The 14,489-nt window shown below is 38.7% G+C and overlaps 1 protein-coding gene and 1 non-coding gene across 2 annotated transcripts; both read right to left on the reverse strand.

Annotated features, from left to right (window-relative positions):
• Positions 1-652: 652 nt before the first annotated feature.
• Positions 653-724, reverse strand: TRNAT-CGU. Its single transcript has one exon. It is a non-coding gene; the product is annotated as a tRNA-Thr (tRNA).
• A 3,666-nt stretch (positions 725-4,390) lies between these two features.
• On the reverse strand, positions 4,391-14,489 carry LOC109146617 (calcium/calmodulin-regulated receptor-like kinase 1). Its single transcript, XM_019294270.1, has 2 exons — positions 14,244-14,489; positions 4,391-4,624 (listed from the first exon to the last, which is right to left on the reverse strand). The coding sequence occupies exons 1-2, from the start codon at positions 14,487-14,489 to the stop codon at positions 4,391-4,393; spliced, it is 480 nt and encodes a 159-aa protein (XP_019149815.1).

Genomic DNA, 14,489 nt, shown 5'->3' on the forward strand with positions numbered 1-14,489 from the left:
AAGCAAGTAAATATCTTTATTGATCACGGTAAAGGCCCTATGTGCAATCTACTTGGTTGTTCTGAGTGCCGACTGACTGCGGTCGGGATTCTCTAGTAACAACCTATCGATCGTCCAAAAGTCCCCTACACTGTAGCTACTGTGGGTATTTATAGCCGCTGTGCCGGGGACAAGAATCCGGTCGTTCGGCATGTTCTCCACGTAGCCACCACGTGTCATCCTCCCGGGTGCCCTGTCTGTCGTCGTAAAGAGCTGCCACGTGTCCTTTGTCAGCTCTCTCGCCAAAGGGCTACTACTCGGTGGTCGACACTACTGCTCGGGCAACTCCCGGTCAGACCCCGACCGGGTTCTTCACATGAAGCCCGACCTGTTACCTGCAAAAACAAAGAGAGAAAAACAAAGGCAAGTTGGTCGGGGTAAAGCTTATGTCGGTCGGGATATTCCCTACCAACATGTTACTTGCACCAAAGTTCGAGTTATTTACAAAAATACCACCGCATATTTTTTTAAAAAAATAAATAAATATGATCCCCCCCACATATACCGTGAGGTCTAATTTATATATATTTCAGAATATTTTTTTTAATTATATAATTTAGTTCAATGGTCAATTTGACCCTTATTTCAATTTTAATTATATTTTGGAATTAATAGCCCCCGACGAGAATTGAACTCGTGACCTTTCGCTTACGAAGCGAACGCACTACCACTATGCTACAGAGGCTATCGCTCATTTTGACACTCTCATTCTTAAAATCCGTGAATAATCCACAGATGTGGATGCTCTTAGAAAAGTACAAGTGACACATTTCCATCTCGGAGCCCGCTATGCATTAAAATACTAACTCTGTGCGAATAAATAATCCACAGATATGGATACTATATGCTACAAAGGCTGTCGCTCATTTTGACACTCTCATTTTTAAAATCCGTGAATAATCCACATAAAGTACAAGTGACACATTTCCGTGGATGCTATATGCTATGGCTCGTAGTTAGTTAATTTGTGCGAATAATCCACAGATGTGGATGCTATATGCTAAGTCACTGCTTATTTTTCTTTTTCTTTTTCTAATAAAATTAAAATATGTAATGCTGATTTTACTTTTCTTTTGATGGTAAGAGAAACAAGTAACCACTTTTCATGAGTGACGGGGTGTGCAGTGAGTAAACAACACTCCTAAAATATCACAACCAATGAGGTGACAAGTTTTAATTTATTTTTTTTTAGAAAAATGAAGTTGAGTTGAGGTCCCATGGCGGAGAGGTTATGAATATCATGATTCTGGAGCCACTGCACGTGGCCACATTCAACCAAAGTTGTGTTTGACATTTGATTTGCAGGGATATATTAGTTCCACCTATTCTCGCATCATCTCACGTAAAACCATCCCAAAACTGCAAACATCAATGTTTTAGATGCCCTGGAACACTCACAATCGGTCAAGCTTCGTTAGTTGTTGGACATTATATTGAACATGGGAAAACAAACCTTACATTTTATTCAGCAGCAGTGCGTAATTTTTAGTCTTAATCCATAATATATCGACATTTTTATATTCAATCATATCTTTTTAATTTAATCGCAAAAATCTAAGGTTGCAATATATGATCAAAATATAAGGATAAGTCTAGATGTTAGCTAGGGGACACCTTTAAGACTTTGTTTGGTATAGTTTATAGTTTATTTTAAAGTATAAATAATCTATAAGTTTTGTTTGGTAAAACATGAGGAGTTTAAAATGATAGTTTATATTTTAAAACGCTACTTGGAAAAACTCTTGCATTTTAAACTTTTATCTTATTTTTTCTGTATTAATTTATAAAAATGACATCATCTACCATTTATTAATCAAAATCTTAATATCTTAGTTTGTCCTTTTATGTGTCTTTTTTTAAAAAACATTTATCAGCTAATTAAACAATTAATTTTGTAATCCCCGTTTACTACACCAACTGGTCCAGTTAAGGGGCAAAGTACTACCATATTGATTTTTTCATATAAGAGGGGGTTTTGAACTCCTGACATTTCTTAAGAGATGAGAGTGCACGACTACTCACACCAACCATGCTACTTATACTATGGTTTGAGATTGAAATTGAAATTAGATAACCTAAATTCTAAAATAATAACTTTTAACAAAAAATTATTCATGTTGTTATAAATATAATTAAGTGTGGACATTATGAGTTGATTATATAACAGTCATAACATTATTATTGACATTATTACTTATGTTACATTTGTATATTATATCTAAAAACATAATAAGCCTCAATTAAGGTTATATCCTTGATTTATGTCCCTCTTTTTGTATGTAAATAAATGTGTACATTTTACTTTAAATGTTGTACATTTCAATGTTATTAGACAAAACTACCCTTACACCGTTATAACACCGTTAGTTTTTAATTCTAACATTGATAACACATCATTATTACCATACACCTATATCTATCATATCTTTTTCCTATTTTTTAATTATCATTTATTTAAAATCATTATATATTAATTTAATACTTAATTATATTTTAATTAAATTTCTATGAATGATAAATTATATATGTGTGTGTACAAAATACATATATTAGTTGTGTATATATAATTTAAATATAATTTTTAATTATTTGTATTTATCAATGTTTTAATATTGGACATGAATTTTCGCGCATCGCGGGTACAAAATGCTAGTATATATATATATATATATATATGTCGTATCATTTGTATAAGGGATAGATGTTGGAATAAAAATCTCTACAATTATACTTTGTCTCTATTACTTTGTCCATTTCATTTCCGAGCACTTTGTCTCTTTCGTTGGTTATACTATAATTCATTTTACCGGAGAATGGTATAAGCTAAAACGAAACAATTACAACACGTAGACATTTTACATTCTTTTTGTTGAAATGTGTAGCGGAAAAATTAGAAAGAAAGTAATTAAATGTAACATTTTAATCTTAATTTAACCTAAATAGGTTCCCGCCATTAGAAATTGTGGGACATATTTCATTCGAAACCTGAAGGGACCCAAATATTCCGGATCCATGAAAGTTGATGATGAAAAGCAGGATCACGTGGACTATCTGTCTTGGTCTTTCCGTACACCTCGTATTGGGACATCTGCTGATGCGTTGCCCTCCTTATATTGTAATTACAATTCTACCCATAATAATGTAATACTCCGTAGATTCACTCTGTTGTACCACCGTCTCTTCCCTTTTCTAGTCGTCTTGCTATCGAGTCGTTGTCCATTTTGTAATGAAAAATGATATATGTACTCTCATTAATTATACAATCGTTATGCCATGGAATCGTGTTCACCATTCATGATCATGGTGAACACGGTCTCAACGGTATTAATATACCGTTATCTTTTTTATTTTTTCTTTTTCCTTAATTAATCGCGTGACTTTTTTTCTTTATTTTAACATTTCGCGATTTCACTTTAATTTGGGGTGAGCAATGATTTCAGACATTCATAAATTATGAATCCATGCCTGCACATTCACTTTGGAAACATGCCTACACATTCCCGTCCGAAACCATGGCTGCTCTTCTGTAGCGCAAGCTTCTTCAACATTCATAAATTATGAATTTTCTGTTATGAGATTATGAATTTTCTGTTATGAGATTATGAATTTACAGTAAATTCATAATCTCATAACAGAAAATTCATAATTTAATAAATATTTTTCTTTTATGCGATTATGAATTTTTTGTTATGAGATTATGAATTTACAGTACATTCATAATCTCATAACAGAAAATTCATAATCTGACCAAACGAGCGCCATTAACACCACATTAGCGATTTTTTTTTTTTAAACTTAAAAAGGGCGCCGTTTGGCCTCGTGTTCACCATTTATGGTGAACACGTTTCCAAGGCATAATTTGTCTGAATTATAAGTCTCGTTATAGGTATAAATTTTATTGAATAAATAAAAGTAAATAAATAAAATAGTGGCTCATTTTGTTATTTAAATTAATCAAAAGATAACACCTCAACAGAGAGTAAAAAATGAAGTAAAAAGTAAGAGTAGTATCACTCTTTTGTAATTGTGTATGTTTGTGCACATAGTTTGTTTTCTGATGTAAAACAATTCGAAAGTATATATATATTAATTAGAAAAAAGGTTCAAATTAACTACCTATTTATACAAAAAAAAAAAAGTACAATTTGGTCATCCAATTAAAAAAAAGTATAATTAAGTCATTAAACTGTCTATAATTATACAATTTTGACATATTCATTCTTCCAATTTTTCACCTCTATGACCAGTTGAGCTGTCTATATGAATAATTTTGACCTATTCATCATATCATGGCTGACGTGATGGTCATCTTATTAACAAAATTATTATTTTTAAATTTATTTTAATAATTTTAAATAAACAAACCAATCCCTCCCCATCTTCGTCTCCGGCCACATGTGGTGTGTGAGTTCTCACCAGTCACCATGTCATACAACCTTGCCAACCCGAAGCCGCCTAATCTGGAATTCATATCTCCATCGATTAAGACGTTGCTGGACTTGATGTCGCGGTGAAACACAACATGTTCCCATTCTTCGTGCAGGTAAAACAGTCCAACAGCAACGCCATTGACAATGTTAAACCTCTGTTTGCATGTCGATCAGTACTACGATGTTGATTTTTGGTCTATAGAGTAAAGAGTCCAGACTTCTATTTGGGACATAATCATATACTAGGAGAAAACCATTCTTGTTCTTGCAAGTACACAACATATTCATCAAATTATTGCAAGTTATGAACTCCACTGAATAGCCTACACAAGAGAGTGCAAAGTGCAACGAGCACCCTTTTCCATACTTTAGGGTGAAACATTGTCCCGATGTTCAAGGAAAACAAGTATGGGGAAAGGGCGGGGTGGGTAAAATATGGTTTTCCTTTTCCACACTTTAAAAGTGTGTACCTGGAGCACAAGCAATGCAAAGCATGAAATGGCAAAAATAAGTAAAGAAAGAAAAAGGAATATAAGGCAAGAGACTCCCTCAAATGTATAAGATAGAAGAAGGGCAGTCCAAACGATCAAATCCTATCCCTTTGCCAATAAACTCAACATAATAACTAGGGCATTAGTTACAAAAGCTATGATGGAAGTAAAATAAAGAGCAAATATCAATTTTGGTCCCACGAGTATTAGCAAAATGATAGTTTTTGGGTCCACATATTTAATTCCTACTAATTTTCATCCATGACTATTGTTTTAGTACCAATTGTCATCCACGACTAGGGGTGTAAACGAGCCGAGCCGAGCTTGAACTTGGGTAGGCTTGAGCTCGAGCTCGTTAATAGAAACTCGGCTCGAGCTCGAGCTCGAGCTCGTTAATAGAAACTCGGCTCGAGCTCGAGCTCGAGTTCGATCGAGCTCAAGATCAACTGATGCTCATGCTCGAGCTCGAGCTCGGCAATTTTCGAGCTGCTCGAGCTCGAACTCTATCTTAAACTTGAGTTCGAGCTTGATCTTGAACTTTTTAATTGTTATTTTTATATATTATAATTATAATTATATTATGTTATAATATATATAATAAATATTATATATTAGACGGCTCGCGAGTGGCTCAACGAGCCACGAGCCTAGAATATCGAGGCTCGGCTCGAACTCGATTATCAAACGAACTGCTCGAGCTCGATTTTGACCGAGCTCGAGCCGAGCTTTGACCGAGCCGCTCACGAGGGGCTCGCGAGCGGCTCAGCTCATTTACACCCCTATTCACGACTATTATTTTAGTGTTAAAATTAATCACGTTGGTCACCCTTCCATTTAAGACATGCCAAAATCTAAAAAAATTTAATAGTATTTTCACCCTTTTTCAACTTAAGATCCCAATTTGAGCATTAATAAAGGGATTTAAACCCTAAGATCGATCCCAATTCGGTTCTCCTCCTCATCCTAGCTTAATTTGAGGAGAACATCGAATTGTGATCGATGTTAGCGCTTAAATCCATTTATTCATGCTCAAATTAAATTGTGGTTTTAATTTGAAAATGACAAAATACCCTTAATAATTTCATATTTTGGCATGTCTTAAACGAAGGGGTGACCGGCATGATGAATTTTGGCACTAAAACAATAGTCGTGGATGAAAATTGGTACTAAAACAATAATCGTGAATGAAAATTGGTAGGAATTAAACATGTGGACCAAAACTATCATTTTGCTAATACTCGTATGACCAAAATTGGTTATTTGCTCTAAAATAAAGCATACATCATAAGATAAAGGAGAAACTAGACTAGAGTAATAAACTACATAATGAAAAAGTCTAAGATAAACAAATGAGCATAAAATGCAAGGAAAATAAAAGTGTCAAAGCATTAACCCAATAAGTACACAACCAAGTATTAAGTCCAAACAAATCCAACAATCAACTCAAAGGAATAGTACGATCATGGGTGGTCCTGTGATGGTGGTGGTGGTTGATACATCCTTAAGAAGTCTTGGCGAAAACCCTCAATCATCTAGATCACTGACGTGTGTACCGCATGCCCTCCAGGTGCAGCTGGTAGTGAAATGCCCGCATCTCCTCCCTGCTATGCAATGCCGCTTACTGGGAGGAACCTAGGGGGAAAACAAGCATATAGGGTTCCTCCTTTGCCTCCTCTGCGTCTGGTGGCACAATCAACTACAGCTAGAAGCATGTGAGATCTTCAAGGACTATCGGTTACATCTCGGCCACCATCCACTCTCCTGCTAACTTGGTGGACAACTTGTAGCCCCTACAAAGCTGGGCGAGAAAGGGACCTACACAAATAACCTCAACATTCACCTATGCTTGGTTATACAACAACCGGTTGCAAAGGTATCCCATGTGAATGGGGTTACTAGTTACTATACTCCACAAGCAAAGGAGATCAAGGCCATATACCATGTTTGCATTAGACTTCCTTCCGATGATAGACATGACAATCATCCTTTGAAGCAAGTGTAGCTCTGGCTAGACAATCTCATTGGAGTGTGAACTCCTTGCCTTCCATGGCACCCCAAGTCTAGCGATTCGAGACTAGAATGTTCTCCGTGCATCCTCATCAGGGAAGTTTGTCAACAACTCTTTGTAGTTGGTCGCCTTCATCTCTCAACTGGTGTAGAAGCCCAGCTTGTGCCTCAACTAATCAACAAAAATACGATATGCTTTGTTGAAGATGCAGTAGTGAATGGAAGGCTTGCCAAGCTCCTTTGGGTTCTTCTTGCATTCCAATGATGCAATAATCCCGTATAGAACATGCTCGTATATAGCATCCCGCCATCCGAATAAGATACTACACTTGGGTTGAGAAATAAGTCTCTCAACCTCCTCCCTTCATCCAAAATAATTAAGAAAAGGTGGTTCAATGTAAAGCCTCCTCTCACCGCCTTAGTCTTGAAGTGTTGGAACCGAAGGGCATGTATGATAGACAACTTCAACTTGCGCCCTTGCTCATGGAACTCTTAGTGAGTGAGGGTGTGAACCGTAGTGTCCTTTGGTTATTCTTCCTTCTCTTCATGCATAAAATCATCCCCCTCAAGGTATAAGTCTGCATACCAATCCACTATCCTTTCATTGTCCAAAGCCTTTCTCGCCCGGCTAGATTCTCATTGCTTCCCACGGTGACGTTTATGAGATTTATCAACATTCTTAGGTGCACCATTATCTATACATAATCAAAACAAATGTTAAATCAGGGATCCACCATAATCAACCAAGCACAAAACCCCCTCAACTATGTTCAACAATCACAATCAATAATTTAAACTACATATTCTCACTAAACGAACAATCAACCATCTCTTCCATGCCTCACTCAATGACTCCTTAGCTTAGGCCTTTGTTAGAAGTTTTGGAGTTGCTTCCTTAGCTTGACAATCTATGTTAAAGGAACATACTCATAAAGGAACTCATGCTTAAATTGTTCTCATGTGTGAAAATGGTGGTGAGGGAACGAATCAAGCCACTTAGTTGTTGTTCCCTCCAATGAAAGTGGGAACAATCTAAGTTTTTGAGCATTATGTGCAATGGGGTCCTCGGATGGTAGACCATGAAATTGATAGGATGACACCAATTCATTTGCCTCCGGCTTCATATCAAAATTGGTTGCTTTAGTCCTTGGGGGCCTAAGCCTATTATAAACTTCCTATGTTGGCATCATGTAGTCCATGATTGACCTCCCTCTTGGTTGGGGTTTGGGAATTGGTTGGCCTCTCGATTGATAGTTTGGAGGTGGTGGTTGGTATTGGGGTGGAGTATGGTGATAGAGTTGTTGGGAAGGATCATATGGGGGGGGGGGGGTATGAATGATTGGTGGATATGTGTTTCTATTGGTGAGAAGTGGGGTTGTTGGTTGAAAGTTGGAGGTTGATGGTTCATGGACAATAATAGGAATTCTTGGTTCTTCGGTTTTCGTGGTCGGTGATGCTTGGGCATTCTTTCTTGTCACCCTCAATGGTTGCTACACAAGGGAAACCAAGTTCTTGATTCTCTTTGCTCCTTCGTTGCAAACAAAACAAGAAAAGAACCCGATTATACAATGAATTTTAACGAATGCAGAAGTAAAACTAAACATAAAAAAGAAATGGGTATGTTCTCCTAGAAGATATTTCTCTTATGTTGAGACAAAAGCAAAAGCTCAAACACCGCTACTAGTCCCCGAGACCGGTGCCATTTGATGAAGTAGTTTTTATGGGTGAATGATTTGAGAGAGGGTATCTTCACATCAGATATCGTTTTCAAGGATTGGCATAGGAATTAAGCTATTTGCCTCTCAAACACAAGGTAATGACCCTTCAATTGGAAATCTACCCCCATGCAAGGGGTTGGATAATGCAAGAATAAAAATAACTAACAATGGAATGAAATAACAATAAAGATAAAAATGATGGGGAATAGGAACTTGGACTAGGACGGGAAAATGCGGTCAAATCGGGAACAAGGAAAAGAGTCAATTGATTGGATAATGGATGTCATATTAACAAGGAGGAAGCATTTCTAAATGCCATTCCACACTTTCAGAGAACTTAAGGACATTCTCATGCCTCATAACTCATAAGTGGCTAAGGAGCATTTCATCGAATACTTGGCGTCTTAGACATCGCATACTCCCCTTTTCTCAAAGGTAAAGCATGGAAATCAACCCCTCTAGATTAGGTTGTCACTTCCTAATTGAGACTCAATCATTTTGATAACACCATCCAAATCTAGTCTCATCTTCCCTACTCAACCAATTCAAGATCACATCTCAAAAAACTTAATCTACATTCATATCACCCTCCTAAGAGATCTACTCACACATAATGGAAAGGAAAATAGCAAGGAATTCAATAACAAAAGCACAATCCATAACTATCACAATAAAGAGATCAAATTAATCAAAGCACAAAGTAAATTGTAAGAAATGAAAATGAATATGAACTTATCTATATTGAAATTAGAATTCTTCAATCCTTGATCCAAAGTTGCAATTGAAAGTAAATCTAAGTAGTGAATGGAAATTGAAATTGGAATTGAAATTAGAAAGGAATTGTATATAAAAGTGCTCGAAAATGTAAAGGGAAGAAATGTAATCTAAAGTAGTCTAAGGAGAAAACCTAATAAACGAAAAGCTCCCCTCTAAAATTCCAACTTCGTCTTTTTATATTTTTCGGAATGTCCATCCTTACGAGTGTAACGTGCCTCGTAACGACAAGAAGGCCTCGCGGATGCCCTGCATTATGAGTGGACTACGAGCGTAATGTGGGCGTGTAATAGCAAACTTGACTCTCAAATGCATCGAACTACGAGGTGCATTACAAGCGTAATATCGACTCGTAATAGTAGAATCAGCATGCATATAGCTTCCATTACGCTTAGCGTTATGAGCAGAAAAACGACTCGTAATAATAGATATGTCCTTCGGAATTCGGATACTCCTGTTACGCACTCTGTTACGAGTGTAACTCAGCTCGTAATAGTAGGAATTTGACTTCCATTATATTTTGGCTCCAAATTATCCAATTTACCCTTGAATTGACCCTAATTTCCTTTTTAAAAAAAAAGTGCAATATTAGTCCTTTAATCACAATTCAATCACATAATTGAGCATTCTAAACACAAATCAAGCACATTTAATCCCAAATCAGCCCATAAACGCTACCTGAACGTAGTAATATTTGGCACTTGATGGAATAATATAATATGCATGCCATATTATTATTATTATTATTATTATTATTATTATTATTATTATTATTATTATTATTATTGTTGTTGTTGTTGTTGTTGTTGTTATTATTATTATTATTATTATTTTATAATAATAATAATAATAATAATAATAATAATAATAATAATAATAATAATAATAATATATTAGTCAAAAAGAAGAGGTCATCCTGACAAGAAAATAGGAAAGACTACGGGAAGTTACAACTGCACAAATAGCATTATATAAAGGCTTCGGGCTACATACGAAGGGATTCACGCCGATCTCAAATATTAAACTTCCCTTCTACATATACTCTTCTTTCTTCTTCCATATATTTCATGGCCAGGGCCTTACCTATGTACATGTACTACACCTACAACTTAGTGGATTTCGGCTTGGCTTAGCCCAAAAAGGCTCGTGGTTTTCACCATATTGGTTTCCACGTTAAATATCGTGCGTTCTACCTATTTATTTATTAACTTATGTATTGATTCCCTGCAATCATCTTTTCACCACTTTACATTATTCATATATTTCTCTAGGGAGATTATTGATCCGTATAAATACATACCCTAGGTCGTACCTTGGATCAATTTTCTCCATCAATAGTGCTCTTGTTGAGAGCGGCTGTACAAGCTTAAGCGTGCTCTCTCTCCTATCTATCCCTACCTGATTAAACACTCAAGTTTAATTTGTTCTCCATTCATAAATCTCACAACAAGATATATTATTCATCTTTACATCGTTCAATCTTTTTTTTTTTTTTTTTTTGTAAGCAAACCTTATTTCAATTACTCCATCCAGTACATTTATCTCCAATATCCATGCAAATAATACAAGTTTCTCAAGACACATTCTATCCTTTCATATCTCTCTCTAGTTTTGGGAAATTAAAATCTTGAATCTTGGAGAAAATGAAGAGCAGTGTGAATGCAGCAGCAGCCAAAGTTCAGCATGTGAACAAAGCTTCGTCGGACAAGCCTCTAAGGCCTAAACTAGTCAGAACTACAACACAAGAATTGGATGGTCAAAATCCGCCGCCGTGAAGATGTACGCAAATCTGAAGAAGATGAAACATTCCATCTCACCGGGGGCTCGCCTCACGAACTTCCTCAACTCTCCGTTCGCCAACGGGGCCCAAACCCACCGTTAAACCATTGCTGAGGTGGGTTTCGCGTCGGAGAATAGACGAAGGAGGCAAGGTAGGGCGGCGGCTTCGGTTTTCCAGTTCGGGTGCACATCAGATTGCACCCGTCTACTACCGTGTTGGTGCTTCGCCTCCGGATTAATTGTTGCCATTGGGCGTCACAAGGCAGCAAATATCCGTGTCAGGCCCTGCGGTGTCGAGGCTCGCGCGGTCGAATGCTATCTCCTGTAGTGCAGTTTCAACGATGGCTGCGCATGGAAGGGTCACCTGCGGCAACGCAGGGGGAGGACGGCAACGACTGTTACATTTTGTGCAATCCACTAATCTAGCCATCCAGTGGTTGTATGCTATTTAAAGTTGAAGACAATCCACTAATATAGTGATTGTATGCTATTTGAAGTTGAAGGCTTTGGACTGTCATGATTCTATGCTATTTGAAGTTGAAGGCTTTGGACTGTCATGATTCTTTGCGTGAGAATTTATCTCCCCCTCCTCCCAAATACTAAGGATAAGTATTATTATTATTATTATTATTATTATTATTATTATTATTATTATTATTATTATTATTATTATTATTGTTATTATTGTTATTATTGCTATTATTATTATTATTATTATTATTATTATTATTATTATTATTTAATTATTTGATTTGATGTGGCCAACCGCTAATTTATTCGAACAACAACATAATTTGGCAAGCTCGGTGCTGCCACTCACCTAATATGATATGGTACGTTCTGTGCTACCAATTGTATTGTAAGGCAAGCCCTGCGTTGCCACCTAAATTACAGGGTAAGCTCTGCGCTACCTCTTACAACTATCGTTTCAACGAATAAGTTTGGTATTAGTCACATTAAATTAAGGGAAGATAGAGATTTCCGAACCTATCTTCAATTTTAATTTCAAATTATTTAAATCAATACTAGTGGCACGACCCACTAATCATGTGTTATTTAGCATGCAGGGAACGATTTCCATGAACTCATGGGTGCTCCGTGCACCTAGCCGTGACTCATGGGTGCTCTGTGCACCTAACCATGACTCATGGGTGCTCTGCGCACCTAGCCGTAACTTTCATATGATCTCAACGCTCCGAGCGAGGAAGGTCACAACTTTGATGCCTCGTGCACAAACATGTAGTCCGGACTACATTGCTCGTTAAGATGCACTCCGAGTGTCATTTTTATTCGGTGAACATCCGTTTTTCTACTTTCTTATACCGAAAAATACTTGCGGTTAAGAAAGAGGGGGACTCATGATGGAATAATATAATATGCATGCCATATTATTATTATTATTATTATTATTATTATTATTATTATTAATTATTATTATTATTATTATTTTATAATAATAATAATAATAATAATAATAATAATAATAATAATAATAATAATATATTAGTCAAAGAGAAGATGTCATCATGGCAAGAAAATAGGAAAGGCTACGGGATGTTACAACTGCACAAATAGCATTATATAAAGGCTCCGGGCTACATACGAAGGGATTCACGCCGGTCTCAAATATTAAACTTCCCTTCTACATATACTCTTCTTTCTTCTTCCATATATTTCATGGCCAGGGCCTTACCTATGTACATGTACTACACCTACAACTTAGTGGATTTCGGCTTGGCTTAGCCCAAAAAGGCTCATGGTTTTCACCATATTGGTTTCCACGTTAAATATCGTGCGTCCTACCTATTTATTTATTAGCTTATGTATTGATTCCCTGCAATCATCTTTTCACCACTTTACATTATTCATATATTTCTCTAGGGAGATTATTGATCCGTATAAATACATACCCTGGGTCGTACCCTGTAATACATGCCTTAGGGGCGATACGGGGTCCGACCTCGCCTATCGTCGAACGGAAGGGTTCGGGGCGCGAGTCAAAGGACTCCAACCCCAGAACCACTAAAACGTCCTAAGGACGGTACAAGGTCCGGCCTCGCCTATCGCCGAACAGCCGTAACGCAACCTTAACGCCCTAGGGGCGATACGGGGTCCGACCTCGCCTATCGCCGAACTGAAGGGTTCGGGGCGCGAGTCAAAGGACTCCGACTCCAGAATCTCTAAAACGTCCTAAGGGCGGTACGAGGTCCAACCTCGCCTAACGCCGAACGGGCATAACACAATCTAGATACCCTTGGGGTGGTACGAGGTCCCACCTCGCCTATTGCCGAACGGGAGGAGCCGCCCAAGTGCGGTGACATGGAGTCATAGGGCTACCCTAAAGGGGGCACGAGATCCGACCTCATTCGCCACTCGACAAGGTCTTAGCCGACTTCCCAAGGAGGTCTTGGCCGATTTCTCGGGGAGGTCTCAGCCAACCTCTCGAGAAGGTGACGACCGACCTCTCGGGGAGGTCTCAGCCAACCTCTCGAGAAGGTGACGACTGACCTCTCGGGGAGGTCTCGACGGACCTCTCGAAGAGGTCTCGATTGACCTCTCGAGGAGGTCTCGGCCGACCTCTCGAGGAGGTGTCGGCCGACTTCTCTAGGAGGTCTCGGCCGACCTCTCGAGGAGGTCTCGGCCTACCTCTCGAGGAGGTCTCGGCTGACCTCTCGAAGAGGTCTCGGCCGACCTCTCGAGGAGGTCTCGGTCGACCTCTCGGGGAGGTCTCGACCGATTTCTCGGGGAGGTCTCGGCCAACCTCTCGAGGAGGTGACGACCGACCTCTCGGGGAGGTCTCGACGGACCTCTCGAAGAGATCTCGGTCGACCTCTCGAGGAGGTCTCGACCAACCTCTCGGGGAGGTCTCGGCCAACCTCTCGGTGAGGTCTCGGCCGACCTCTCGGTGAGGTCTCGGCCAACCTCTCGAGGAGGTGTCGGCCGACCTCTCGTGGAGGTCTCGGCCGACCTCTCGAAGAGGTCTCGGCCACCCTCTTAATGAACACCTTGGAGTCCTTGTAGCTCGACACGGTTGCCTTCAAAGCCTCCTCATGCGCCTGGCACTCCCGCGCACGGCTGGCAATCAACTCGACATACTTGCCCTCCAACGTAGCAGACTTGCTCCCCATGGCCATGTGCGCCGCCTCCAACTCTTTGCGACCACTCATCTCGTCCCCCAGCTGCGCCTGAAGGGTCCCCAACAAGCTCTCCATGGACGCCGCTTGGGCGATAGCTTGCACAACAGCAAGCAT

This window comes from Ipomoea nil, unplaced genomic scaffold (assembly GCF_001879475.1).
Source record: "Ipomoea nil cultivar Tokyo-kokei standard unplaced genomic scaffold, Asagao_1.1 scaffold0233, whole genome shotgun sequence".
In the NCBI taxonomy this organism is placed as follows: Eukaryota; Viridiplantae; Streptophyta; class Magnoliopsida; order Solanales; family Convolvulaceae; genus Ipomoea; species Ipomoea nil.

Excerpts from the sequence above, each read along its gene's own strand:
- LOC109146617 (XM_019294270.1), bottom strand. The coding sequence starts at position 14,489 with ATGCTTGCTGTTGTGCAAGCTATCGCCCAAGCGGCGTCCATGGAGAGC. Across the intron at positions 4,625-14,243 it reads CGAGCTACAAGGACTCCAAG|AGGTTTAACATTGTCAATGG; the intron begins GTGTTCATTAAG and ends ACATGCAAACAG.